This window comes from Osmerus mordax, chromosome 14 (assembly GCF_038355195.1).
Source record: "Osmerus mordax isolate fOsmMor3 chromosome 14, fOsmMor3.pri, whole genome shotgun sequence".
In the NCBI taxonomy this organism is placed as follows: Eukaryota; Metazoa; Chordata; class Actinopteri; order Osmeriformes; family Osmeridae; genus Osmerus; species Osmerus mordax.
In genome coordinates this window covers 14637217-14665207 of record NC_090063.1, presented here as the reverse complement: position 1 = coordinate 14665207, position 27991 = coordinate 14637217, and the positions used below count along the sequence as shown (strand labels likewise).

General features: G+C 50.8%; 3 protein-coding genes across 4 annotated transcripts; 1 reads left to right on the top strand and 2 right to left on the bottom strand.

Annotated features, from left to right (window-relative positions):
* Nucleotides 1-528: 528 nt before the first annotated feature.
* On the top strand, nucleotides 529-14038 carry kdm2aa (lysine (K)-specific demethylase 2Aa). 2 transcript variants are annotated; one of them, XM_067250564.1, is made up of 22 exons: nucleotides 529-652; nucleotides 4385-4523; nucleotides 4611-4689; nucleotides 4876-4922; nucleotides 5115-5293; nucleotides 5515-5621; nucleotides 5738-5831; nucleotides 6017-6170; nucleotides 6299-6414; nucleotides 6828-6954; nucleotides 7118-7353; nucleotides 7457-7534; nucleotides 7746-7873; nucleotides 7972-8095; nucleotides 8317-8451; nucleotides 8635-8718; nucleotides 9788-9820; nucleotides 9978-11149; nucleotides 11844-12007; nucleotides 12231-12377; nucleotides 12550-12765; nucleotides 12945-14038. In XM_067250564.1, exons 1-22 carry the CDS (start codon nucleotides 647-649, stop codon nucleotides 13124-13126), a joined length of 3747 nt encoding a protein of 1248 aa, XP_067106665.1. In that variant the 5' UTR covers nucleotides 529-646; the 3' UTR covers nucleotides 13127-14038. The 2 variants fall into 2 exon arrangements, with proteins under 2 accessions (XP_067106665.1, XP_067106664.1); XM_067250563.1 differs by lacking the exon at nucleotides 529-652 and adding an exon at nucleotides 1316-2010.
* Nucleotides 14039-14163: 125 nt separating this feature from the next.
* tcirg1a (T cell immune regulator 1, ATPase H+ transporting V0 subunit a3a) lies at nucleotides 14164-21811 on the bottom strand. The gene is made up of 22 exons (XM_067250592.1): nucleotides 21756-21811; nucleotides 20872-20924; nucleotides 20651-20773; nucleotides 20350-20428; nucleotides 20046-20182; nucleotides 19733-19828; nucleotides 19580-19641; nucleotides 19351-19477; nucleotides 19179-19261; nucleotides 18951-19044; nucleotides 18527-18739; nucleotides 17792-17942; nucleotides 17566-17705; nucleotides 17206-17351; nucleotides 16974-17064; nucleotides 16762-16880; nucleotides 16373-16586; nucleotides 16075-16188; nucleotides 15430-15516; nucleotides 15196-15316; nucleotides 14816-14987; nucleotides 14164-14605 (listed from the first exon to the last, which is right to left on the bottom strand). Exons 3-22 carry the CDS (start codon nucleotides 20765-20767, stop codon nucleotides 14521-14523), a joined length of 2448 nt encoding a protein of 815 aa, XP_067106693.1. The 5' UTR covers nucleotides 20768-20773; nucleotides 20872-20924; nucleotides 21756-21811; the 3' UTR covers nucleotides 14164-14520.
* Nucleotides 21812-22156: 345 nt separating this feature from the next.
* LOC136956643 (pre-mRNA-processing factor 19-like) lies at nucleotides 22157-27732 on the bottom strand. Its single transcript, XM_067250575.1, has 16 exons — nucleotides 27559-27732; nucleotides 27242-27391; nucleotides 26997-27073; nucleotides 26557-26698; nucleotides 26343-26413; nucleotides 26116-26181; nucleotides 25729-25770; nucleotides 25545-25619; nucleotides 25172-25247; nucleotides 24961-25070; nucleotides 24703-24858; nucleotides 24523-24592; nucleotides 24236-24409; nucleotides 23921-24003; nucleotides 23518-23623; nucleotides 22157-23400 (listed from the first exon to the last, which is right to left on the bottom strand). The coding sequence occupies exons 1-16, from the start codon at nucleotides 27575-27577 to the stop codon at nucleotides 23303-23305; spliced, it is 1515 nt and encodes a 504-aa protein (XP_067106676.1). The 5' UTR covers nucleotides 27578-27732; the 3' UTR covers nucleotides 22157-23302.
* Between the last annotated feature and the right edge of the window lie 259 nt (nucleotides 27733-27991).

The following is a 27991-nucleotide window of genomic DNA, read 5'->3' as shown; positions in this document are numbered from 1 at the left end:
GGGAACCGTTCTCAGTTAACTAAAACTGCAATTCAGTTTACAGCTTTTGTAGCTATGGCCCTTCCTTGCCAATAAACGAAAGTTTAAACACTTTTGTTTCTCAAGTTTTATTTTGGTTTCACTTGAGTTGTTTTTACATAAATGTTTTTACGAGTAGGCCTAGAGAATATTCCATTCTGAAGGTAAGTTTGTAAGCTTCTTAAATAGTTATCTGTGTGTCGTATTCTACGTCATGTGTACGATTCTACATCATTACCGTGGCGTTGGTTTACAAGCCAATACTTTTACTAATAATATTAGCACTACAAGTATGAGCATAAAGTAAACACTGCAGGTTGAAAAGGAAAGAATGGATAAGAAGGAAAAGGAAACGTGCTTTGGCCTGCTACTTTCGCAGTCGGAGCTTTTCTAACTGGCAGGCCAATTCCACCAATCCTTGTAGTCCTGGCGACTTCGTCAACCAACAGGCTGCAGCTTCCGGATTGTTCGCCACCATTTGTGGGCGGGATATCTTCACCACACCGAGAACTGTCCGCTAAACGTGTGTCAGCAATGCCAGGCTTCGGGAGTCTAGACACAGCAAAGGAAAGAAGACACGCTGTACGGATTGGGATTAGTGAGAACAAGTGACCCATTTTGATCAACAATGGTGGTGCGTTCATTTGAATTTATGCTGTTTCTATCTAACATAAGTTTATAGTTTCGATGAGGAAATTGGGTCGATTAACACGATGCCACTGAATGATGTGGCAAGTCATTGGCTGAAATCGACATGCCAACCAATTATAATTCTATTTTCAAGATAGTCGTAACATCTTGACCAATGAGATTTTAGTTTGTTTGACGATTTGGTTCACCCGTTTTGTACGCCAATGTTTTGTCAAATTGCGTGAAAAGCGAGGGCGGAGTACTGTTTGACGTGTATGTGGAGTTTGGGTTGTTAAATGTGTACATCCAGCTTTGAGACACCAGGGTTATATGTTTAGAAACATAGTTAAAGAAAGGTATCCAACCGATTTAAGGAGCAAATGTGTACTTGTTTAAAAAAATGCCGAACTGGTGTTCAAACTCCGTCCTTTCCAGCCACCGCAGGCTGCTTTAAGTATTGAAAACTTGGATACCTATTGTTGTAGAGTGGCACGCAGTTAGGCCAATGGGTATCTAGCCGGCTTTATTGCCATTGGAGGAACAAATATTTATGGGCGGGGCTTAAGGAATTGTAGTTGTGTTTTGGGGTAGGAAAATGGCGCTGGTTTCTCCACCATATCAACTTTATCGGATTTAATGTCAACAGCAACGCTATTTTTGGCGATAATCGCCACCTTCTTGTTATTCTAAATACTTTGAAGTTGTGACATTTTTATGAATTCTAAACGCGGACTTTGTTGAAAATAGCTAGCATAGCTAGTTCACTAACGTAACGTACGGTATTTAAACTTGGACCTTTTTGTGCTCGTGCACAATCAGATTGAATACCAGCTAACTTGGCTTGCGGACTATTTGATTATCTAGCCAAAGCTTTTCTATTTAATTTTATTTTTTTACGTAGCGAAAGTGAGCATCTTTCGCTGATAAACACTGGCTAAAATATGTTGACGGTTTTATGCTTTGGCAGTTTTACAATGGTGCTAACCTTTAATGGGGGATAGCTAGTCTAGCTAATGTGTAGGATGGGACTACAAGCCATCTCCTTATATCGTTGACACTGACAGAATCCTGGCTTCTGAAATGCATCTTTGATATTTTTACTGTCTCAAATGTTTCTCAGTGACTTGAATTATTATACATATTTTTTAATATTCTGCAAGACAATAAAGTGTATTTTAGTTTAGCTAGGCGGTCTAAAATGTTTTTGAGTTGGCGCTGTGATAATAAGCGCAGCTGAGATCAACCTCAGCGCTCAGGATACCAGTATAACGTTATAAATTGAACTAACAGTAACTGAAATACGTTAGGCTCTTCCACGCATTGAGAATGGAGGATTCACGTCCACGATATAGCAAACGACTGGTAAGAGCTGCCCCAAGGTAGTGTGTATCACAATCTTGGTTTTAGGCACGCATTGTCACGACGAGTGGTTCACCGCTGAGATGACGGTTGTGAGTGTCGTGCAGTGAAGCATTTCACATACTGTGAAATTGCATGTATTGCCAAATTCTTTTTGCACGAGTAATGAGAACGGGAGGGAAATGTAAAGAGACTGAATGGAGTCAAGGTGTGTGTGTAAAGATGTTTTGTAGGATGTGCAAGAAGCGCAATGTGATGGGATTGGCTGATTGGGTGAGCATGTGAACCTAGATGCGGAAACACAAAAGGGAGGGAGGGAGGGAGGAGGGACTGCGGAGGCCAGGAAAGACAGAGAAGGACAGACGACCCGATCATTCATCCTTCCGAAAGAGAGGAGAGGGGAGGATGGAGAGCGGAGGAGAGTTGCAGCGAGGCGATGGAGGGATGTGGGAGGAGGAGGAGCAGAGTTGGGAGAAGATGGACAAAGAAGGGAAGCGGCGTTGGAAGGGGGATGTAATGGTGACTCTGAAGGTGCGAGGTGTGTAGCGTCTCTCTCTCCTCCTCCCCCGGGATGGAGCGCTTCAGCTGCAGGCAAGGAGAGAAGTGAGGAAAGGGAAGGGAAAACAGCAGACTGCTGGAGAGAGAGAGAGACATTTAATACCTGTTCTATTCTCTCTCTCTCTCTACCTTGGCTTGAAACAGGGCTTCCCGTGGTTTGATGGTGTGTTTGCCTGTTCCAGACACATCATATTGTGGTCGTGTAGTGAACTGTAGCAGATAGGGGTCCGTGTGTGGGTGCTGCGGAGGTGGGTGCTGCATGGCTTTGTCACTGCGTCCTCTGGCCTGGAGCCCAGTGGAGGACACCTCCAGACTGGCTTGTCGCACCATGGCTGCACTGCAACAGCACGCTCACACTGTGCGTCTTTTTCCGTCTTTCACTCTCTCCCCCCGCCCAGTTCTTTCTCCCTCTCTTTCACTCCCTCTTCCTCCCCTCAGTCCTTTTCTCTACCCCGCTTTCTCACTGTGCCCCTCTGTCCATCACCTCCATCCTCTTTCTCTCCGTCTCTCACTCTCTCCCTCTTTCTCCGTCTGTTTCTCATATCCCTCCACCCGTCGCATTCAAACAAAGCTCTGGAATCTGAGCTTTTTCTAGCATAACCAGGTTTAGGGTTACGGTGAGTGTTGTAGGTCCTATAGTACTATGCCTGTGTGTTTTTTACACAGCGTACTCAACCTCATCTTTGCAGTGGTTGGTCTGGTAAATTTGTAAACAACGCATCACTTCCTCTTATCCTGAGGTGAGGGCCAGATCATCCAACACTAAGTGGATATGCATGGATCTGATGCAGCTCTGGTCAATGGTCTCAAACTGTGGCATGTAGGTGGTTGTGTGTTATTGTGTGGGTGAGTGTATTGTTGTGTGAGTGAGTTAGAAGGAACTGTGTGTGTGATTGAGACTCCTGTTCTTTCACGTCATTTGGTCATTTTTAAATGTCGATGGTTGCCCGTCAGCGCCCCCTCCCTTGGGTCAGTGTCGCCATGGCAACTCGTTGAAACCAATATCGGTCTCCATATACAGTGCACAGTGATCTCAGAGTTGTAACCATGGATACCTACAACCATGGCTAATCAAAATGGCTTTTGGTCGTGAACCGCTTAAAGCTCATCATGAACTTGTTCTAGTCCCAATGGGTGACAGACAACAGGAAGCATGCTTGTTGCTGTCTTGTTTTCATCTCCGGCTACTTCTGTGAGGTTCCCTGTCGTGAGGGACTGGGGAAAATCAGAGGTCTTGGCTGGGCAGATGGAGAGAAGGAGAGTTGAGAGGGGGTAAGATTGGGGTGGGGGGGGGGGTTGGGTTATGTCAGGGTTACAGGGCTCAGAAGAGGGAGGGATTATCCCTTGTTCATCTGTTGTGCCCGGGGGCCAGAGGGGACAAAGAGTGGCCTTTTATTTAAATCCAATCCCCTCCTCCTCCTCCTTACATCCCTTTTCAAACTCCATGTATTGTAGGAAGGGACATGCAGGGCCATGGGTAGGTGCATGTGCACTGAAGATGTAGCCAGAGAGAGTTTGGGTGTGTCTCTATCGCGGTGGTTATACATTGTATTAGCAGCAGAGTAGGTTTATATCTAGGGAGAGGGAGGAGAGAGACCCTTGTGTTGTGTGTGTGTGTGAGATTATTACATACATCTAACAATAGCCTATTGAATTCATTTACTAATAAAGTAAACAGTGTAATTAACTTATATGTTGCAGTCTAGTACTGGCTTCCAAACACAGTAATTTAAAGAGCTGTTTATTGTCATTGACAGTCAAAATAAACCCCCACTTTCTGTTCTCCCTCGCCCGACCCTTCTTCCTCCTCTTCCCTCAGCGGTCAGGGACGCGGCGTCGTTACCACGACGACGGGATCTCAGACGAGGAGATCGATGGGAAGAGGACGTTCGACCTGGAGGAGAAGCTGAGCAGCAGCCGCTTCAGCTCAGACAGGGTTAAACGCATGGAGGGCAAAGGTCAGTCCCAGCCCACGGCATGGTCTCAGAGCGAGCCTCAGCCTCAACGACAGTGTTTCATCGGTGTGTGTGTGTGTGTGTGTGCAGACCTGACGTTTGAGTACATCCAGAGAGGTGGACTGAGGGATCCCATCATCTTTGAAAAGCCTGATGGTCTGGGAATCAAGTAGGTCTCCTCTCCATCATCTTCCCTTCCATCCTCTCCTCCCCCTCTTCTCTATCTTCTCCTCCATCCTCTCTCCCGGGGCTTTGCTATCCTGTGTGAAGCCAGGTACAGCACACCTGTGTGTGGAGCAGGTCTTCTCAGCAGGAGGGAGCTGTGACCTGCTTGTGTTCTTCCTTCTCTGTCCAGGATGCCTGATCCAGACTTCAGTGTGAACGACGTCAAGATATATGTTGGTAAGGTGGCTTGTGATCATTCCCCCTCGTCCTCCAGGGGCTTTAATGTATTGTGTGTTGAAGACAGTACCCTTGTATGTAAACACACACGCATACCTTTAGCACTTGTTACCCGAAGTCATCCTTTTCTCCTGTCCCTGTCCCTGCCCCCCCTCCCTGCCCCCCCCCCCCCCTGCCCTCCCTCCCTCCCAGGCAGCAGGCGTATGATAGACGTGATGGACGTCAGCACCCAGAAGGGCATCGAGATGTCCATGGCCCAGTGGAGGCGCTACTACGAGACGCCGCCCTCGCAGAGAGACAAGCTGTACAACGTCATCAGCCTGGAGTTCAGCCACACCAAGCTGGAGAACCTGGTCAAGAGGCCCGCCTCGGTGAGACACGCACACACACACTAGCACGCACACACACACTAGCACATACGCACACACTAGCACGCACACACACACTAGCACGCACACACACACACACTAGCACACACGCATACACTAGCACACACACACACACACTACGCACGCATGCATACACACATGCACATGCACACACACAGTGAGGAAACGGCGGGACGAGCAGCTAGTCTCTCGTGTCCCGGCAGGTGGACCTGATCGACTGGGTGGACAACATGTGGCCCCGTCACCTGAAGGAGAGGCAGAGGGACTCCACCAACTCCATCACAGACATGCAGTACCCCAAAGTCCAGAAGTGAGTCCCCGCAACCACACCCAGTATCTGACCACACACTCTGGTAGCACCCACTAGATTCACAAAGGGGTTTCATCTTTGTGTCTCCTTCTTCCTCCCCCCTCCTCCTCCTCCAGGTATTGTCTGATGAGTGTGCAGGGCTGCTTCACAGACTTCCACATCGACTTTGGAGGCACCTCGGTCTGGTACCACATCCTGAGGGGAGGCAAGGTGAGAACTACACCCCCCACAATACACCAGGGCGCCGACTGTGGTTGTGATGGGTAACGTGATGTCATTTTAGTAAGCAGAGGAAATCACCTATCATTTCGATTTGAGAATTCCGAGTGATTGACATTATAGTCCAGCCAATGACTGGTGGTGTGGGCTCTGTGGTCGCTCCCCCTGTGGGTCAGGTGTTCTGGCTGATCCCACCCACGCCTCAGAACCTGGAGCTGTATGAAAACTGGGTGTTGTCAGGGAAACAGGGAGACATGTTCCTCGGAGACAAGGCCACAGACTGCCAGAGGATTGAGTTGAAGCAGGGATACACCTTCATAATCCCCTCAGGTAGCTACCACACACACACACACACACACACACACACACACTCTACAAACACAGCTACGTACAGACTTATTTAGTTAGTACCATGGTGTGTGTATTAACATCCCGCTGTGTGTGTGTGTGTGTGTCAGGCTGGATCCATGCTGTCTACACCCCAGTAGACACGCTGGTGTTTGGGGGGAACTTCCTCCACAGCTTCAACATCCCTATGCAGCTCAACATCAGCAGCATCGAGGACAGGACACGGGTGGGTCCACTGTCTGGGTTTCTGCACATATACAAGTGTTGTGTTAATAAGAGAGCAATATCTAAGGGTTAACGACCTGTTGTGGTTATTAAAAGTCGTCAGTTCTAGACCTGGCTTGGCCGTGGTAGTTACGCAGGCTGCCTCTCTTTACACTGTGTGTTTACTGTGGTGCTGATGGACACTTTGTCTTCTTTGATCGCTATGGTGTTGTTGAACGTGTGATAAGCGATTAAGTGAACGTATGTGTTGGGGGTCCGCAACAATATTTGAGCTATGCAAGTGGGCCGCTAAGTGGAAAAGCCGGAAATAGCTGCTCTAGATATATCTATACCTCTGTCATCCAGTAGACACAAGTGGGTCAACTGTCTGTTTCGGTCAATTGGTCTAGATCTTTATATATCTGTGGTCTCCAGGTACCGTCTAAGTTCCGCTACCCGTTCTACTTTGAGATGTGCTGGTACGTGTTGGAGAGGTACCTGTTCAGCCTGACCAACACCTCCTACCTCACCCCAGAGTTCCAGAAACACTCCTTGGGCATCGGTCAGTAACACACACACACACTTTGTCTGTGTATTACATCGTCTCTTGTTTCTGTTACTTGTGAGGCTCATCATTTAGAGACAAACACACGATTAGCACATTCTGTTGGGACTTTTCTATTCTTATTAACCCCTCCCTCCCTCCCCTCCCTCCCTCCCCCCAGGGCTGAAGAGGGAGTCCTGCTCCAGCGAGTCCGTGAACGGCCACACCAAGGAGGAAGAGGAGGATCACGAGGAAGAGGCTGCAGCTCGCCCCAAGCCCGGGGTCAAAGTTCACCTGACGCCGTTTGAGCTGGAAGGGCTGTGGAACCTGCTGGGGAAGCTGGAGTCTCTGCCAGCGCACAAGCAGTGTGTCCCTGCAGGCATCCACAACGCCCCCGCCCTGCTGCACCACATCAGGGTAGGTGGGGGGTGGGGGGTGGTAGAAGGAAAAAGATGAGTGTGCATCTCATGGGCATCTTCTAAGATAAGAACGTGTGTGTAACTGTGTGCGTGGTCCCCAGGCCCTGCTGAAGGAACATGCCAGCGACGTCCCCAAGCTGTCCTACACAGGCACGCCCATCGTCCAGTGGCCCAAGAGGGTAAGAAGCCCTGCCATCACAACCACACTCTCATATATGGAGGCTTCAGGGACTTCCATCTCCACTACCTCAATTATTAACAAGATCATCAAGTATTCATTCCTTTCTTCTCCACCCCCTCTGACAAATTTTCAACCCCAAAATGATAATGATTTTTACCTTTCTCTCTCTTTCCTCTCTCTCTCTCTCTCTCTTCCTCCCCCCTCTTCAGCCATCCTGGTACCAGCCCCCACCCCCCCCTCCCCCGGTGGTCCGGCCCAAACTGGCCACCACGCCCGTGACCCCTCGACCCCAGAAGCCCGCCTCCTCCATGTCGGTGCTGCGCCGTCGGCGCGTCAGGTGTGTGTGAGATTACGCTGTACACCACATCCACGCCACCTGTGCTTTCGCAGCTCTGAGACAGGGTGTGAACCTGTGTGTGTGTGTGTGTGTTGCAGGTGTAAGCGGTGCGAGGCTTGTGTGAGGACCGAGTGTGGAGACTGCAACTTCTGCCGAGACATGAAGAAGTTTGGAGGACCAGGGAAGCTGAAGCAGACCTGCGTACTGAGACAGTGTCTGGCTGTGAGTCACACTGTGTGGGTGTCTGTGTGTGTGTGTGTGCAACTGTGTGTGTGAGTGTGTTGGGTGCATCCCCTCACATCTAAACTTAGAGGAAGTGACTGTGGGGTAGAAATTCTCCCCTCTAAATGACTGTGTGTTTGAGCTCCGGGCAGGTGTGTGTGGGTGTGTGTGGGTGTGTGTGTGTGTGTGTGTGTGTGTCTAACTGTCCCGTGTGCCCCCAGCCTGGCCTGCCCCTGTCTGCAGTGTGTGAGGTGTGTGGAGAAGGGAACCAGGAGGAGCGAGGCAGACCCGTCTTCTCTCTCACTCTCATGGAGTGTTCCAACTGTGCCCAGATAGCCCACCCCGGCTGCATCACGGTACATCACCCCCACACACACCCCCCCCCCCACACACACACACACACACATCATTCTCTCTGTTTCTGAGGAGAAGCCCAGAACATGCACATTTTCATGTTTTACCTCTACTATCACTCCAAATACTCTCTGTCTGTCTGTCTCTCTCTCTGTCTCTCTTTGTGACTCTGTCTCTCTCTCCAGATCTCAGGAGAAGGGGTGGTGAACAAGGACCTGCCGAGCTGCTGGGAGTGTCCCAAGTGTGTGCAGGGAATCACAGACGTGGAGGTAGAACGCACACACACACACACAGACACACATACTAACGTGCTTGCCAAAACACACAAACACTAACGTACGCATGCACACACACACACCCCCAAGCACACTCGCTATTGCTCATAGATAGACGCACTCAAACACTCACACCACACACACACACACACACCTATGCATGGTGGAGCTATGGGCTAACAGAGCTGGTTCTTTCCCTGTGGTGTGTGTGCGTGTATGTGTGTGTGTCAGTCGTCGGGCAGTGATGATGACAGTGGTGGGTCTCCGGGTGCGGACCCCCTCCCCCCCCAGACTCTGTCCCAGGGCCAGGGGCCCTCGCTGGGGCCGGGGCTGGGCTTGAGACTGGGGTTGGGGCTGGGGGCCGCCTCAGGCCTGGGGCTGGTGGTGGCGCCCCCCGGCTGCCAGGGGCTGCTACTGCGGGCCTCCATGACGCCTCACAGCAAGAGGGTGAGAGGCTCCGCCTACTGCTGCCGCCTCCCGCCGTTACATCATCATCCCGCGCCACCCGCCTGCCACGCCCATCGCTGCTCTGTCTGACGAGGGGAAGGGTGGGGAGGAGGGGGGGATCGGGAGGGGGGGGGGCAGGATCCACTACCTCTGGGTAGATCTGAGGGGATCAGATGGGTGTGAACAAGGTGGTGGACAGTCCAGCCAGGCTGGTAGAGGCCTTAGCAGGGTGGAGCTTCCATCCTGACCTCCTAGATTGATGCCTGCGGCTTCAGAGCAGAAGGCTTCTCTGGATGGGGTCTGTCCGTATCCACGTTTTGAGAATGCATCCTCTCCCCCCCCCCCCCCCTCCCTTCCTGGGACTAAACTCCCTCACTGTCTAGAGGGGAGAACCGAAGGGTGCATTTGTAGAGTATTGGAACAGGTCCCGGACCCGTCTAGTCCTTACCCCTCAGCCCCCTGCATGGGATGTGTGGGAGAGGAAGGAGAGAGCGGGGAAGAGATGAGAGAGAGAGAGAGGGGAGGCTTCTCCATGCTGTCACCGTGGTCTTGGTGTGTGTGTGTAGGAAGTGCAGACTGTTTCTGGTGGTGATGGTGTGTGTGTGTTTTCTTCCAGGTTAAAGGAGAGAAGAGCAAACTGCTGCCTGCGGTAAGTAGCTGTGTGTCTGGAACACACCCAGCACACCTCTCCCTGTCACACACCTGCCTTTCTTCCCTCCTTCTGTTGATTCCCCCCCCCCCCTGCCTCCTCTCATTTCTCCTCCCTCTTCTCCTGCCTCCTCTCATTTCTCCTGCCTCCTTCCCAGAAGCGGAAGTCGTCCACCCTCCTGGACGCTCGCATCGCCAAAATCTACCGGCGCCACCGCCACAGCCGGGAGGACGACGACTCGGCCAGCGACGATGACGACGATGAGGACGGGGGCGAGGGCCACCGCAGGAAGATGGCCGTCCACCCCCGAGGAGGGGGCGGGGCCTCCCGGCGGGGCTACGGTGCCAGTCGGCGGGGCTTGTGGCGTGGAGGCTCCTCCCACCGCGGGTCCAGAGGAGGCGGAGTCGCCCCTAACCCCGGCCTGAAGATGAGGAGGGGCCTGGGGGGGCGGGGCGAGGGGAGGCGGGGGCGGGGGGTGAGGCTACGGGGCGGGGCCAGGATGCAGAGGCGCAGGGACGAGTCGGAGGAGTCGGACGATGACGACGACGATGATGATGATGACGACGACGATGATGACGATGACGACGACAGCGAGGAGGACCACCGCCACGCCGCGGTGCGGCTGGACAAAGACCACCGGCATCGCCGACGGCGAAGGAGACGGACGGACGACGAGGACGACGACGATGACGAGGATGAGGACGACAGCGAGGGGCGGGACTTTGAAGGCGAGGACGAGGAGGAGTTGGAGGGCCTGGAGGACGAGGAGGAGGAGGAGGAGGACGAGGAGGGCCGCTGGGACTCTGAGCCGGAGCCGCCCGTGCTGCTGGTGTCCGACCTGAACGACGACCTCCTGAGCGGGTCCTACCTGACCGTCACCCTGCAGCGGCCCCCGAGGGCCAAGCGAAGCTCCGCCTCCATCCTGCCCAAGCTGGAGGCCGCCATGGCGACCAGGACGCCGCCGGGCTTTGTCCAGCGCAAAACGCTCCACAAGACCCGCCACAAGAACGGGGCGCTGGTCGCCCCCGGCAACGGCCTGGCCCCGCCCCGGGGGGTGGGCCGGCCCCCGCGTCACCGCGGGAACCCACACAGCGACGGGGAGCGGGACACGGCCTCGCCCTCCTCCTCGTCCTCCCACTCCTCCGCCTCGCCCACCCCTCCCCACGCCTCCTCCTCCCTCTCTCCTCCCTCCCTCCTGTCGCTGCCCTCCTTCAAGGACGTGGGGAACGAGGGAGGGGGGGAGAAGGAGGTGTGGGTCTCTGTGTTCCGCTACCTGGACCGCAGGGAGCTGTCGGCCTGTATGACCGTCTGCAAGGCCTGGTACAAGTGGTAAGTCACACACACCCTATTATAGATGCACAAGTGATGGGCATTAGTTTAAGATCTATCTACCTACCGACATTTTTGTGTCCTTTTTTTTTTTTCTTTTTGCTCCTACCTAGGGCGGGGCGATATCAAAAAAAGATTGATATCTCAATATTGTCAAAATGTTTACTATATCTCGATATGTTATATATGCATTTTCATTTAAATAATAAAAAAACTGGATTTTATTTTTCCTCCATTAGAAAACAACAAAACAATTTAGATAGAACAGCTATTGTTACAAAGTACAAAATGTGTAAGGTATTCTTTTGATGACAGTGGCATTTTCAATTCAAGCAGTTGCCATAACATGGTACTTGCAACTTATGTGACAGGACAAAAAGAGAGCAAAAGAGAGTGCCTGTGCGAGTGTAATTTTCAGTTTGTGCACATGCTGTTTGTGACCGTGTGTGTGTCAACACAGAGGAGCCAGACCGTGATCTTTTAAACACAAGAAATACCAGCAGTTTTTTTTAATATATATATTTTTTTATATATTCGATATTCACGATATTTTCAAATTTTACATCGTCGTCAAAATTATTGCGATATTATCGCTAATATTCGATATAACGCCCAGCCCTACTCCTACCTTTACTCAACTGCTTTTTTGTGTTTTCCTCTCCACTGTCTCACACTCTCTCCCCCCCTCCTGTAGGAGTTGTGACAAGCGTCTATGGAGTCACCTTGACGTGAGTCGCTGCCGACCGCTGACGGACCAGGCGGTGGCGGGCATCATCAAGCGCCAGCCCGTCTCCCTGGACCTGTCCTGGACGCCGCTGTCCAAGAAGCAGCTTGGCCGCATCGTGCACCGCCTGCCCGGTAACACGCACGCACACATACACACACGCTCTCTCACACACACACACACACGCTCTCACACACACACACACACATGGTCTCACACACATGCTCATAAACTGCCCAAAAATAGCTCCATTCTTCCACTACATTTACACACAACCGAATACACACCGTAGAATGTTCCGCAGACACGCCCTTCCACTCCATCACCCCCCAGCCTCACTCCGCCCTGCCCCCCCAGGTCTGAGGGAGCTGCTGCTGGCAGGCTGCTCCTGGTGGAGCCTGGCGGCCCTGGTGACCCCCAGCCTGCCCTGCCTGAGGCTGCTGGACCTGCGCTGGGCCGAGGGGGTCAAGGACGCCCAGATACGAGACCTGCTCACGCCACCTGGTAAGCGTGTGTGTGTGTGTGTGAGAGAGCGTGTGTGTTCAATTGTGTTTAGCTCCGTTCTGTTTCTAGGCAGCAAGACGTCAAGACTGTTTCTTGTTGCAGACTGAAACGTACAGTGTAGGTCTCATCCAGGGACTGACTGTGTGTGTGTGTGCCCCCCCCCCCCCCTCAGGTTCTGAGTCCCGTAGTCGTCTGCGGGGCATGGTGGAGCTGCGCGTGTCGGGGCTGGAGATCGGCGACGCCACGCTGCGCCTGCTGCTCCGCCACATGCCCCAGCTGGAGCGCCTGGACCTGGCGCACTGCCGAGACATCAGCGACCAGTCCATCTGCCTGCTCACCTCCGCAGGCTCGCACACACGCAACACGCTCACGCACATCACCCTCACTGGTACGCACACCCGCCAACAAGCTCACACGTCCGTCTGTCTACCTGCAAGCATGTGTTATCTCATGTGTAGTGTTTTGCAATTATAAACATTTGTGTTTTTGCCTTGTAAATGTGCATGTAAATATGTCGTTAAATCAAGGACATGCCCCCCCCCCCCCCCGTTGTCTTCCTTGTCCCAGGGTGCACCAGGCTGACGGACGTGTGCGTGTCGTACCTGAAGCGTGCGTGTGGCCTGACGCTGCTGGACCTGAGGGGTTGCCACGGCGTCAGCCGCAGGGCCTGCGACGCCTTCATCTCAGACCTGGCCCACAGCGCCCTCTACTGCATGACCGAGGACAAGCTCATCCAGAAGATCTCCTAGAGGAGAGAGAGAGGCGACTGCACCCCCATCCCTGCACCCCCCCCCCCCCCCCCCCCCCAGCCCTTGTCTTGTCTTCTGACCTTTGGAGACCGGCGAGAGGCCCAGAGAGAGGAGGGGGGGGGGGGGGGACAACACGAGTTTGAGCAACTCCTCTCTTCTCCATCTGAAACAGAAAGCAAATCAGCTTTCAACTGGGACATGACAAGAAAGGAGCAGCCACCCTGCTGAGAATAAACTGAGTGAGACCGGAAGGATGGATGGTAAAATAGAACGGGAAGGGGCGGGGGGGGTTCCTAGAGCAGGAAGGGGGGGGTCCTAGAGCCTAGACAGGGGCAGGCCTTGCTCTTAAGAGCAAGGATGGAGGGATTTCTGCAACGCACTCAGGAAGATGTCAACGACGAGTGCTAAATGGATTCAGAACATCCCCCCCACCCACCCCCGTTTCAGCTCGGAATGTCATTAATGCTTTATCTTTATGTACTCTTCTTTATTTTTTTATCCCCCCCCTCCCTTTATTCCTTTACTGCTGTTTTCCTTCTGCCCTCTAAAATTCAGACTAGCCTGTCTCACCTGACTGTCTAGTCAACTGAACTGTACTGTATCTCATTAGCCTCTCCTAGGTCATATTCTGCTGCAGTCCTGTCATGGTTTCTCCTGTGCGTGTGTTCAGGATTAGTGCTTCAGTGGTTCATCCTTGTGTTGATGTTGAGGAGGACTGGGTGTTTCTGGGTGATTCCTTGTCTTGATGTTGAGGAGGACTGGGTGATTCCTTGTGTTCAGTGCAGGGTTGGGGGCTGTGGCCTTGAAATCACTGACTCCAGTTTCTTACACCAATAGTAGTTTCCCCATTCTTATTTTTGTTCTTGTTTTGTTTTTTACAAGGAAAAAAATACAGAATAAAAAAAAATCTAGAAATTAGAAGTGTGTGAATTGATGACAGGATGTCAGTTAGCGTGGTAGGTATAAAACAAGCATTTATTGTTCATCTATTATTAAACTGCCCCAGTGCAACCTGGGACAGGTACTTCCCAAACTCTCCTAGGCTTCCCAGAAACTCCAAACCTCTTCCTGAGCAAACAAACCTAAATATTATGTACAAGATCTACTTTCTTCACAAAGGAGCTGAAAGAAAGTCATAAATGAAGTATAAAATAACAATGCTAGCAGATATTAAGCTAAATGTGTTACATCTTCATCTTAGAAACACAGGATGAATCTAGTTTTATTTTCCTTGTTTTCTTCAAAGCTCATTGGAGGAGAGGATTTAAGGCTCCTCCTCTCTGGTCTTCCCCTCCAATCGGTTGCCAAGCGAGGTCCAGAGTACAGACATGTAGTACTAGAAGATTCTGAATCAGGCTTAATGTTCCAGAGCCTTCCATAGTGGGCTGAATGTTCTACAGTGGGTTTAGGACAGAGCTGAAGGAGAAGGGATTGAGCTTGTAACCGGTTCCACTGTAGAACTTGTTCTGGAATTCCACCCTGAGAACATTGGTAAAAGAGGATGAGAAGAGAGGTCAGTTTAAACCTGCCCCCTCTACATCGCTCTGCATAAAAGCATCTACCGCATGAATACATCATCACGCCATCGTCATTGAGAGAGAGGCTGAGCTGGTGTGTAGGGCTGTACAGCTAAAACAACCGATTCCAATCCAAGCCTCCATGTTAGAGTGTGTGTGTGTGCGCACCCACCAGTGCAGTCTGAGCGCGTGCAGGAAGGCAGAAAGGCCCTCCATGACGAGGAGGATGGAGACGGTGAGCGTGGCGAAGCAGGAGAAGATGACGGCCAGCACCACGGAGCCCACGTAGCCATGCCACGACAGGGAGATCCTCATCACCATCACCCACAGCACCTCCGACAGCTCTGCACACCACAACACAGGTGTCAGGGTGTGTGTGTGTGTGTGTGTGTGTGTGTGGGGAGAACTTCAGGAACAGGCACTTATGTGTTTGGTGTGTGGATCTCTGTCTAGGTGTGTGTCCACTCACGTGTGTGTGTGTGTCCTGAAGGTCTAGAACTTGAGGAACAGGCACTTATGTGATGTTTGGCTCCAGGTGTGTGTGGTACTCACGTGCATGGGCCAGGCTGAGGGCCCAGAGCCTAAGGTAGGAGGCTGTGTTGGAGATGCAGCCCAGGCAATACTCTATGGTGTGGATGGCCTGGTGCATGAACACCTCCACACAGTCAAACACCTGAAGGACAGGGAGGGCTTAAACACACGCATATAGGTCTTACCCATAACTTCTCTCATTCTGTCTCCCTCCTCGTCTTCCCTCCCCTCCCCCCCCCCCCCCCATCCCCTTACCACCTCTTCCCCCCTCTCTCCTTCCTCCAGGTCTCCCTGCAAAGTGTTGATGGAGGTGGTGTCTGTCACCAGAGGGCGCTCTTCTCCCTGAGCGACACACACAGTCATAAATACACATGTCTAAACCCCAGCAAGCAGTCTGAGACATGTGGGAACAATTAAAATCAGAGGCCGTGTGCACGCACGCAGTCCTTTATCATTTACACATGCTAGATGTTCAGCCAGACTCCAAACACACTTCTGTACACACTCTCTTCTTTCTTCTTCTCCTTTTCCCTCTTGAGTGCACACACATGTCCTCTTACCCATAGATATATATAAAGGGTAGATGTCTCGTCCGCGTTGCCGGACAACGGAGTCGAACGTCCACACATGGCTGCATGCTTATGAATAATTATGTATTTTTTATTTTTATAACATAATTATTCATAAGTATGCAGTGGCATAACGACATCTCTGACGTTGATAACAAACCAAACCGTTTAAAAATCGGTTGAAAATTGAGCATTTAAAAAGTACATGTAGCATCAACACAATGTTATGGGTGAGCGAGTTGACTGTAGCAAGATGGCCGCCATGTGCGGACGTTCTAGACTATATATATAAAGACTAGAATCTAGTCTTTATATATATCTATGCTCTTACCGCTCTGCGGCTGGCTTTTCTTCTGTGGTGGTAGTAGAGGTAGAGTGGTTTCCCTAGCAACAGCACTGGTACCGACGCCAAGGCCAGAACCACCAGGACCCTCTGGGCTATCAGCTGGAAGGGGGAGGGGGGAGGTAGAACAACGTTACACAAACCCTTTATAAATCTATGTGTGTATCATCCATGTGTGTCTCTCGCCCATGTGATAGAAATCACTGAATGCGTTATAAAGTAGCTGAGCTGAAGAGTGTTTGAAGGCTCTGTGAATAACCTGTGTGTGTGTGTGTGTGAGAGTCACCTGTCCGGGGTAGAGGGCTGGGTTGTCGGGGTTGACAGAGAACAGGAACATGTCTATGAAGTGGATGAGGATGCTGGGGGCTCGGTCTGAGTCGTGCGGGCCGAACACCACCCACTTGTAGACCACCATGAAGACCAGGTAGCCAAACAGACTCAGCATGAACACCAGCTCTGGTAGCAGGACCAGGAACACACTGCTGAGCTGGCCCCTCTGACTGGAGGGAGGGCGGGGGAGTGGGAGAGATTAGAAAAAGACAGCAAGAAAAGCAGGAAAGAAAGAGAGAAAACAGAGTTTTGGAACGTGATTGAATGTTGAAGGTGGTGAGGGTGAGGAGGAGAGGGAGGTGACAGCAGAAGGAGGTGACAGCAGAGGGAGAGAAGGGGACTGACGTGTAGTTGAAGAGCGAGAGGCACACTCCGAAGGTCATGTGTATGACCCCGATGATAACCGACATCTTCATCTTGTAGGAGTTGAGGAAGGTCAGGTGGTTGTTGGCCAGTCGCCAGATCTACAAGGGTCAAAGGTCACACGTTAGAGAACAAGGAAAGTCTGACCTGCCATCTGATTGGTCAGTCTAACGTTCCGAAATACAGAACAGTACCGGGTCGATGCCGAAGGCGTAGGGACCCTGGAACACACCAGTGATGTTGGGGTCCAGACTCAGGTACTGGTTCTGCTTCAGAATCTCATCACTGCGGAGAGGAGTTTGGAGTCAGGGAGAGAAAGTGTGTGTGTGTGTATCTGTTAGTGGAGGGTGTGTGTGTATAGGTATCTGCAGATGTGTCTGCATCTATCAGTGGATGTCCATGTTGACTGTGTGTGTGTGTGTCCACCTCCAGTTCATGGGCTGCAGACGCCAGCCCGAGGGGAAGATCCAGAGCCCCTTGCTGAAGCACTCGTTGTAGATCGCCCCGGTGTAGACCGAGAACAGCCCCATGAGCAGCACCAGGTACCTGCCCCCGAAAACCAGCCTCCACATCTGGGGGGGAGGAGGAGGGGGGAGGGAGGAGGAGGAAGAGGGGGAGGGAGGAGGAGGGGGAGGGGGAGGGAGGGAGGAGGAGGAAGAGGGGGAGGGAGGAGGAGGAAGAGGGGGAGGGAGGAGGAGGGGGAGGGAGTTAGTTTAGGATGAGAAAGTATTCATTGGCTCATGGCGTGTGTGTGTGTTAGTGTATCTTGTTGGTGTGTGTGTGTACCTCGTTAGTGTGTGTGTGTATCCTGGGGTCCTTCTCCTGCAGCACCATCCAGAGGGCAGCCAGGGTCATCAGCAGGCCATGGCCCACGTCCCCGAACATCACCGCAAACAGGAAGGGGAAGGTGATGATGGTGTACACCGCTACACACACACACACACACACACAGTTACAGCATGTAGGTTGGGGTGTGACGTTGTGTGTGTGTGTGTGTGTGTGTGTGTTTTACCTGGGTTGACCTCGCGGTAGCAAGCTATGCCGTACGCGTCCACGATGCTCTGGAAGCCCGAGGTGAAGGAGTTGGTGGTGAAAAGTGTCGGGGGGGAGGAGGGGGGAGGCAGGCGGTTGTAGAAGGAGTCCACTCCACTGCCACTCCTCCTCTGGGAGGGAGAGGGGGGGAGGGGGAGGAAGAGAAGGAGGGAGAGAGGGGGAGGAAGAGAAGGAGGGGAGGATTTGAAATGACACAATCATGTTGTGTGTGTGTGTGTGTGTATGTATCCATCATTTATAATTTCCTTCCTTCCTCCTGAACTCATTTATACCTCCTCTATCCCTCTCTCACAATCCATTCCCTCTCCCTCCCTGCATCCTTCTCTCTCCTTATATCACTCGCCCCATCTCTCCATTCCTCCCTTTCTCTCCATCCATCCCCTACATCTATCTCTCCTCCCCCCCTCTCCCTCTCTCTCTGCCCCCCACTCCCTCCCTCTCTCTCTGCCCCCCCTCCCTCCCTCTCTGCCCCCCCACTCCCTCCCTCTCTTTCTGCCCTCCCTCCCTCCCTCTCTCTCTCTGCCCCCCCACTCCCTCCCTCTCTCTCTGCCCTCCCTCCCTCCCTGCCCCCCCACTCCCTCCCTCTCTGCCCCCCCACTCCCTCTCTCTCTGCCCCCCCCTTCCTCTCTCTCTGCCCCCCCTCCCTCTCTCTCTGCCCTCCCCCCCTCCCTGCCCTCCCCTCCCTCTCTCTCACCGTCCCCTCTATGAGGGCGCTCTGCAGCAGCAGCAGCTTCCTGACGGGACACCAGGCCTCGGCGATCAGACACTTGTCGGTGACGGAGGGGCTGCAGAGGTTCAGCACCGTCTGGACCGCCTTGCTCTTGGAGACCCGGACCTTCCACTGGGGCAGCGCCGCCACGCAGCGGGCCAGGAGCTGCTGCATGTACTGCTCTGTCTGGGTCAGGACCTGAGGAGGGGTGGAGGGGAGGGGAGAGGCCGTTGTGAGAGTGGGACATATGAGGGTGTGCCCGTGAAACAAAGGAAGTTATACCGTCTATCCCACACTTTCTCTCCCTCTCTCCCCCCATCTCTCCCTTCCTTTTTTGACTCCCCCTCCTCTCTCCACCTCCCTCCTTCTCTCTCTTACACTCTTCCCTTCTTTTCTGTCCCTCTCTCACCAGTCCGATGTCCACTATTCTGCTCTGCAGGCCATTCAGAATCTGACCCCTCTCTGCAGTGCCTTCTGGGTACACAAACGTGTGGGTGTGGAAGCTGCCCAGTAGAGGGAGGAGACGGAAGAGAAAAAGGGGAATATAAGAAGGTAAGATCAATAATTCAGTAATGACAACGCTAATCTTTCAGGGTTCCACCACAAAACCTAGTAGTTATACTTAGTTTTCACTCACCAATCACAGATCTTCTTGACTTTCTGACCAATCTGTTCGCCCCAATAGGAGATGAGGAAGACTGTCCACTGAACCATCTCGCCCTGTGATTGGTTGAAAAGCAGGAAGTCATCCCTATATGCGCTTCCTAAACATGGTGTATTGAATATTGGATCTATCCGTCCCTCCGTACCGTCTCAGGCTGTTCCAGTCTTTCTTCCATCTCCCGAAAATCAACAATGATGTATCCGCGACATGCTCGCCATAGCAACCGCTCGAACGCCGGCACCTTCCAGGGGTGCACCACTCCCGCCACGAAGCTGTGATCCAGAGAACACCTTTCATATACATGCAGGAACTAGTGATCTATTCCATGGCGTGCATGTGTGTGTGTGTGGTGTGTGTGTGCGTGTGTGTCGGACCTGAGCCTGATGTCCTGTCTGCTGTCCAACAGGGCGGAGCTCTCCAGACTAGAGGGAGGAGCCTGAGGAGAGGAAGAGCTTCATCACTAAGGTCAGAGGTCAATGGTTGCCGTGTCTTGGCGCTGGGAACATGCTGGGAATTGTGGTTCCTACCTGTGAGACGGTGAGCGGATGTGTCTGGATGAGAACCCCACGGTATTGGCTGAGCTGGTTCAGCTGACTCCTCAATCTGTCTCTGTTTCTGGAGACCTGGAGAGTCAGACACCGGACATAAACACACACGCAGTCGCTTAGCAGAAACCTCAATCATACAAACAAACACACACACTCAATACATAGCTCACACACACACACACACACACGATCAGCCAATTGGTCCATGATACCCAAGTCACACATATACAGACACACATCACTCACTCTGTACAAGCCTCAATCCTCCACATACACACACAGCCCTCCTCACCTCTCGTAGTTCTCTAGCCAGCCTCTCGCTCTCCTCCTCGATGGACAGCAGCTCTCTGGGCTGGGGGGCCGAGGGGAGGGGGCTGGGGGCGGGGAGGGGCACCGCCAGGGACCGGCCAATCTCCTGCTCCAGAAACGCTGAAGGTGGAGAGAAGGAGACGGAGGGATGGCGTGATAAGAGAGAAGGATGGAGGGAAAAGAAGGAGAAGATGATGAAAAGAGAGAGGGTAAAAGATGGAGGGACAGATAGAAATAAAAAAGCAGGAGAGAGATGGGTGAAAGGTGGTATGCGAACGCAAACTCACTAAAGGTTTTCTCCATCTCCTCACAGCGCCTGATCTCGTTCACAAACTTCCTCTGGAAGGAGTTCACATTGGGGTTGAGCTGAGGGGGAAAGAAGGAAGGACAGGGGGAGGGGAAAAGGAGAAGGTGGTTAACGGTACTCTGCTCTGCCACTTCCTTGCAGTTGAGTACACAACATGGTGTCTGCATATCTGTATGAAACGGATTCATTGACTAAGCATAACCGTTCTGCAGTCCAGCCCAGCCAACAGGCCTCCGACAGCCTCCATCCCTCCACGTCCACACAAATGGGGAGAAACTCACGTCTCTGAATTCCACCAATCCCAGCTCCCCGAGCTCGGTCACGCAGTTGTAGGCCGACCCGGATTGGAGGAAGAGCTGGACAAGACACACCTCCTCGCTTCGGAACAGCGCTCCCATGGCGACCTGATGAAGAGAGGATAACGTAAGGAATGAAAGAAAGGAATCTGTAAGAGGAAAAGTGACAAAACCAGCATATTACTATCCTATAACAGTTTCATCACCTGTTTATAGGCAGTTGCTTCCAGAAGCAAAAAGATAACCGAAGGTTGACAACCTAATAGTGAAAAGAAGAGTGCCAAAGAGAGAAGGACAGAGAGAATGACAGAATGGAGAGATGAAACCACACAAGAGGAAAAGGAGGAGGAGTGCAGCCTAATAAACCAACGGATGCAGCTTAGTTATGTTCATGTGATGAAGGGGTGACTGTAAAGACAGTAATTGAGTTACTGGGGATGAGGGGACGACAAGGGCAGAGAAAGAGAGGCCTCTTTCCGCCAGTCAGCATGTGATAAGGGGAATCAGGTGGCTGAGCGGTGAGGGAATCGGGCTAGTAATCCGAAGGTTGCCAGTTTGATTCCCGGTCATGCCAACTGACGTTGTGTCCTTGGGCAAGGCACTTCACCCTACTTGCCTCGGGGGAATGTCCCTGTACTTACTGTAAGTCGCTCTGGATAAGAGCGTCTGCTAAATGACTAAATGTAAATGTGATAATGCTGTCACCAATCACAACTAAATCAAAGTCATGAGCCTTCAGGGGGTTAGAACACAGGCATCTGTGTTTGTTTGGGGGTTGCCCTAAACTTTTATCATATTACAAAATCATTACATTTTGCCAAGGCTAAATTCGTTATTCATGTACATCCACCTTAGTTGCTAGTTTGCGTGCACTGTCACTATCAAGTGTAGGTGATGTACAGCACATTGAGCTTAACTGTCGCAGTCTAGACACGCACCTGCATTCCGGTTAGCAGATAACTAGCTAGCCCGCGCTAACCGCAAACTAGCAAAACAGCTAGCCATCTTCTCGCATGCCCAACGGGGCATACGTTTTGGGAGAAATACCTGGACTTGCAGGTTTGCGACGAGGCAAAAAATGAAACCTTACCTTTAAATCAACACGCGCTAGCTAACGGTTTAGCCGCCTCTTTTATCCTGCTGATAAGATAGATAAGCAGACCAAGCGGCTCGTCCCGCATTTCGTCCTCGCTGCCAGTCGATTACAGCTCGTGTACTATGCAGATGTAAACAAAGGATCCACAGTTATCCGAATGCTCACGTACTGCAAACTGCGAAACGAATACCGGGAGCTGTTCCGTAGTTTGTCGTGCAACTGTCCCGTTCAGACAGTATAGCTTCGTTGCACACCGGTTTGATACTCTATAGCCTAAGAAGTGTTCTATTTAGGACAGCTGACCTCACCCTGTCACACGCGCTTAGACGCGCACATATACATGTAACATTGTAACGTTTCTAAAGGGACTGACAAAAATAGACTGATTTCAGCAATTTATTTTAACCCAAAAAATAAAGCAGACATTCTTTTAATCTATACATGGATTGGGTAAACACTCTTGGACATTGATAAAGAATAATCCAACTAATTGGATGAGTGAGAGATTTTTTCGGTAATACAATGAAAAAAGTGGGCAAAAAAGGCAAGATTTAAACTAGCTATTACATTTCTCAAATGCATTACAACCAACAACAAATAAATCACACTCGTTTTGTGGGAACATAAGAGTGAAGAAAAAGCAAGATAATAGAAATGACAGAAATACTAAACAAGTCTGGTATATATGGCCAAGAGAAAAAATAGCAAGCTGCAAAGATATCTACAACAGTTATGAATGTACCCTGTGTGCAGGTTTCTATTGACAAGATTCTTTCGCTGCTTTACAGCCAGTTTATGTAGGTCTAGTAGATGTTCAGTCTTATATTGACTGTGCTAGTAATATATTACAGGATTGTGCTTGTAGTTATGATACAGGCTACGGTGTGTTAATGATAGTCAGCCTAAATTGAGGCCTGTTCCATGAAGCCCGCTCAAAGACTTTAATGAACAAAATATCAGTCAGGGCTAAAAGCAGTTCCAATAAAAGCCAATTGTAGTTTGTGTAATCAGACTCATTCAAGCCAGGTTCAAGCAGTCAAGATAATTGAAGGTGCACGCTCTTCTTAAGCAGCCCAAGGGGTAGAACGTGGATCAAATCAATCCACCGCTGCAAAGCGCAGGGTCAGTGTTACAGGAACGTCTGGTTGAGAAACCAGAGGCTAAGCCAGACAGTTCGCCTGCACCAGACCAGGTTAGTTTTGCAGCATAAGTTGCCAAGATGACTGAACTTGAAATAAATTGAACTGAACCGAATCAACTGGAAATTAGTCAGACTTACTGACATAAGCCTGGCTTATTCGGTAAAGTAGTTTTATGAAAACAGGCCTCTGATCACATTGCAGGTGTATTTACTTTGTGGCAGATGGATATGTGAGGTTTAGAGAAGATATCATATCTTTATCGATTTAAATGATCATCCCCATCCCCTGTTCTACACATTAGGATTCTATATCAGAATGGAACATTGAACCATGTCCCTTCTGATTCGCTGTAGCAACGTCGCTTCCTCCAGAGATCAGCACTAGTGACCCCTGACCTCTCTACAGGCTGTAGAACTTGAGACTCCTGTCCATGGCAGTTGAGGTGAGGAACTGAGCGTGCTCCCCGAATGCCACACCCGTCACCACCCCAGTGTGTTCTGGGTAAAAATCAGGAACAGGTGTGTGTTTTTATTCTTTCATCAACAAACCATTATTGGTTAGCTAAACAAATAAATCAAACATGTAGTCCACTCAGGTGTCAGAAGTGGCGTTACCTGTGAAGTTGAGGACCTCGGACCACTGCTTACAGATGTAAACTCTGATGTCAGAACCGCCGACGGCCAGGTAGGTTCCACTCTGGTCAAACACCAGGGACTTCACCTGAGGGACACACACACACACACACACACACACACACACACACACACACACACACAGGGTTAGGGGACAGAAACTCACCATTCTCACCAGTAACATAGGTGTCTTTACCAGTTTATAGTGACAAATGTATCATGGAGGGATTTATAATAATGTAATGTATTCGTTTAACAGATGCTTATATCCCCAAAAATGTACAGGGGGGATTTTAACCTGCAACCTCTTGATTGCAGTCATTCTCTACCACCGAGCTAAACCGCCCCATTTGGTCCTTTCTTTCCTCACTATGCTCTCTCTAACCTCATAGTTGTTGTCAAGGGCGATAGTCTTGAAGTTCTTCAGCTTTCTCAAATCCCACAGCTTTATGGAGCTGTCCTGGGCCCCTGAAGAAGAAAAATCACAAGTTAGACACACACCTGGGGGGTATCCCAGAAAGCAGGTCATGTGACATAGCCAGGTAAGTTAACTCCCCAGCTGACACCCAGCATTGTAGCAACATTGCCAGTAGGTTGCTGCAACATTGTGAATCATCTGGTGGGTTAACTTACCTGGTTATGTTGCATAACCTGCTTTCTGGAATACACTCACATACACACGCAGACAAGCTAGACTCACCTGTGGCCAGGTAGTATCCGTTCTCGGAGAAGGCGATGGAGGTGACGGGTCCGGAGTGCCCAGGGAAGTTAGCCACGTTGGTGCGCTCCTTCAGGTCCCAGATCTTGATCTGAGAGTCGGCCGTGCCCGTCCCGAAGATCAGGCCGTCGGGGTGGAACTGAGCACACGTCAGAGCTGGGGGGCAGGGGGGGGGGGGGTTGCTTTAGCAGAGAGCCATGGCTGTCACATGACTTTAAATCATTCTGAACTGAGAGGAAGAGGGGTGGGGGGAGAGGGGTACAGCTTACCACATCCCGCAGCCTCGTCGGTAACCTTAGTCAGAACACGACCGGTCTGGACGTCAGAGAAGGCCCAGTACTGAGGGAGAGAGGGAGCCACAAGTCAAATCATTCCAGAAATGTCTGCTGTTCCTTATAACATTACACATACTGTCACAGTGTTGACGTGTGTGTGCGTGTCTGTGTTACCTGGTCCTCAGAGGAGCTGAGCAGGTAGTCGCCGGTGGCGTGGAGGGACAGACCCGTCACACCCGCCTCATGAGCTCGCACCACCTGGACGCAGTTGCCCCCGGCAACGGACCACACCCGTATGGTGCTGTCTGGAGAGGCTGAGAACACCACCGACTGGAGGAGAGAGAGAGCGGGGAGGGCGTAGATGTTTACGTTGACGGCGTAAGTAAAAATGTATGAGTGGTGAGAAGGTGTGCGTTCCCTTGAGATCCTCACCTGAGAGGGATGGTAGATGACGGAGGTGACCTTCTTGGTGTGTCCCTTCAGCGTGGCCACGATCTGCTCCTCTCTCTTGTCAAACACCACCACGTTCTTATCAGCTCCCCCTGCGGAAGGCGAAAGAGAGAGAGAGGGAGAAGGAGAGATGACGAGGAGGAAATATAGCGAGGCAAACTGATGGCAAATTATGTGTTTGGTTGTGTCTTACCAGTGAGAACTTTATTGGTGTCAGAGGGACAGAGGTCTAGAGACAGGATACCAGGAACACTTGCACTGTGGAGGCCCTGGAAGGGAGAGAGAGGAAGAGAAGAGGCGAAAGAGGAGGAGTCAAAGAGGAGATTTATCATCATGTGCACAGTACATCTCAGGGTCATTCACAGTGAAATTATTGTGACATGGTAAGTAACAGCTATGTACAGTAGAGGCATACAAAAAAAGAAAATATAGAACACAAAACACTTGCAACAAATAAATAAGATAATAGCAAAAACTGTACACAGTTTCAATACAAAATTGGCAGCAGAGAGGGCTCCACCACACCCAAGTAAGGCATGGAAGCGCACACACACACACTCTCTTACCGCATGGGTGGCCACTTGTCTGTACTTGGACAGGTCCTCAGACCTGACCAGCTCCTCTGGAACAGTCTTCCCTCTCTGCAGAACAAGAGACGGGGGGGAGGACAGGAGATCAGAACAGGCACCCACTGGAGATGTAAACAACAAAAGGAGTGGGCGTGTTTTTGTATTTTTTGTGAGAACTCACCTTCTTCCTCTCTGTGGTCAGCACAGTGGCCTTGTCTTGCAGCTGGGGAGACGGGAAGGAGAGGAAGCCATTTGTTAACATTAAACTCAGGACAATCTTTAGAACTGGACCGTGTGCATTTGTAAACAGTGCGTCTAAAGGGAGTCAGGTGGCTGAGCGGTTAGAGAATCGTAATGTAATCTGATTACGTCTTGTAATCAGAAGGTTGCTGGTTCGATTCCTGGCCGTGCAAAAAATGACGTTGTGTCCCTGGGCAAGGCACTTCACCCTACTTGCCACGGGGGGAATGTTCCTGTATTTACTGTAAGTCGCTCTGGATAAGAGCGTCTGCTAAATGACCAAATGTAAATGTACTGAGTAAAAGGCTGTGTGGGCAGGTGTTCTTACCTTCTGGATGATCTCTGCTGTCATGCCCACCTGTTCGTTGACCTCCATAGGTTCCCCGGCACCAGACTAGAAAAAGAAAAGGAAATGTATATTAGCCCTACTTCCTGTAACCTACAATTTCGAAAACAACTTCAACTGAACTGGGCAGTTTCAGAAATACAATTAGATTGGAGGTCATTTGAGATCATATAAATACTGATTGACAGGTCTTTGAACCAATCACTGACCGTGCTAGAGGGCTGAGCAGAGATGGCCTGGGTGGTGATAAGTCCCGCCTGTGGCTTCAGGGTGGCCAGGGCTAGGGAGACACAGAAGGGTCAAACAGGGCAGACAGCCAATAAGAAGAGAAAGGCGTGTGTGTGTGTGCCAGTCTGCATGCGATGTGCATGCAGGAACCCATGTGTCTAATAACGTGTGTGTGTGTGCGTCCTTGGTTCTCACCCTCCCTGGCAGCGGTGACCTCCTTGGTGAGGCGAGCGATGACCCTGCAGGCGGCGTCGTGCTGGTAGAGGGCGTGGCTGAGCTCCTGCCGAGTGGTCTGCAGCTGCTGCCTCAGGGTGAAGCTGTGGAGCATCACTGCATCCTGGGAGACCGGGGGGATTAACACAGCAGGTGTAAGAGTGTGTGTGTGTGCGTGCGTGCGTACGAGAGACAGAATGAAAGTTAAAAAGAGAGAGGGAGTTTGTGTCTGTATGAGTGAGTGATTGAGAATGTTTTAGCAAGCATTTAGTAATGTCCATTCCAGAAGTGATTTGATGCAACTGCATTATCATTGTGCACAGTAAATACAGAGCCAATGAAATGCAGTTAGCTTCTAACTCATCTAATCGTTTATATATGCAATTACATGTATTAGATTCACTACAAAAGAAGAGTCTCACCCACTCATCCTGCAGCGATTTGAGGATAGCTGGGATACTGGTGGCAGAGGGAGCCTTGGGCCTGATGGGGTGAGAGACTGCGACAGGGACAACGGCGCAGGTTAGTGACAATTAATTCCCGTCCAGGGTTTAACTTTTCATTTTGATGACCTGCCATATTGTAACGCCTCTGATGTTTTGCGACAACACGGTACGGTGCTAGCTAAGAGTAGCAATTATGGAATCCCCTAGCTTCTAATATGGACCTTTGATGTCAATAAGCTGCTCCTCGGACAGAGGTTGTCCGTTCATGGGATCTGCTCCGTTCTCCGCGATGTACTTCTCAATCAATCGTCGCTCGAACACCTGGTTCGACACCGGGGACACGCACGGGTGCTCTGGCACCTCGTTCGAGACTAGGAAAACAGACAACAGACGTTAATGATTAAGACGCAACCATTCCCTTTTTTTTACTGGCAAAACTATACAAATTGTATTAATGTAGTCGCTAGCTACAATATCTAACTTTGGTACCAACAAACTCGTCGTAGAAGGAAAAGGCAACTCCATCGATGTAACTTACTTGCACAAACTAGTGACATTTTCTAATATTGTTCGAGTCAACTCGATCAACGTATCAAAACGAAGAAAGCTATGGGTATCCGGTATCCCTGTTATTTTTGATCGCAATTTATTGCACTGTTTCTTTGGATAAATGCTAACCCAATACCAATTCTAATTCATTAACTGTCTTTCCGCATTCAATCCACGCACGTTGTTCCGCGGCTGCGTGGCGGATGTTGGTCCAGTAGTTGCATCTTGGGATAGCAATGGTCCGCCAACTTTCCCAATCTTCCCCTCAAGACTTTTATGGCCAGTGATGGAAAAGTAAAAGATAATTAAATTAAATTAGAAATGCAAATAAAATAAAAGCTTATTTCTGGAATTTTATTTACAGACCAACACCTAGAAAGTATCAATCTTATAATTTGACTATGTATTAATAATTCTACTCG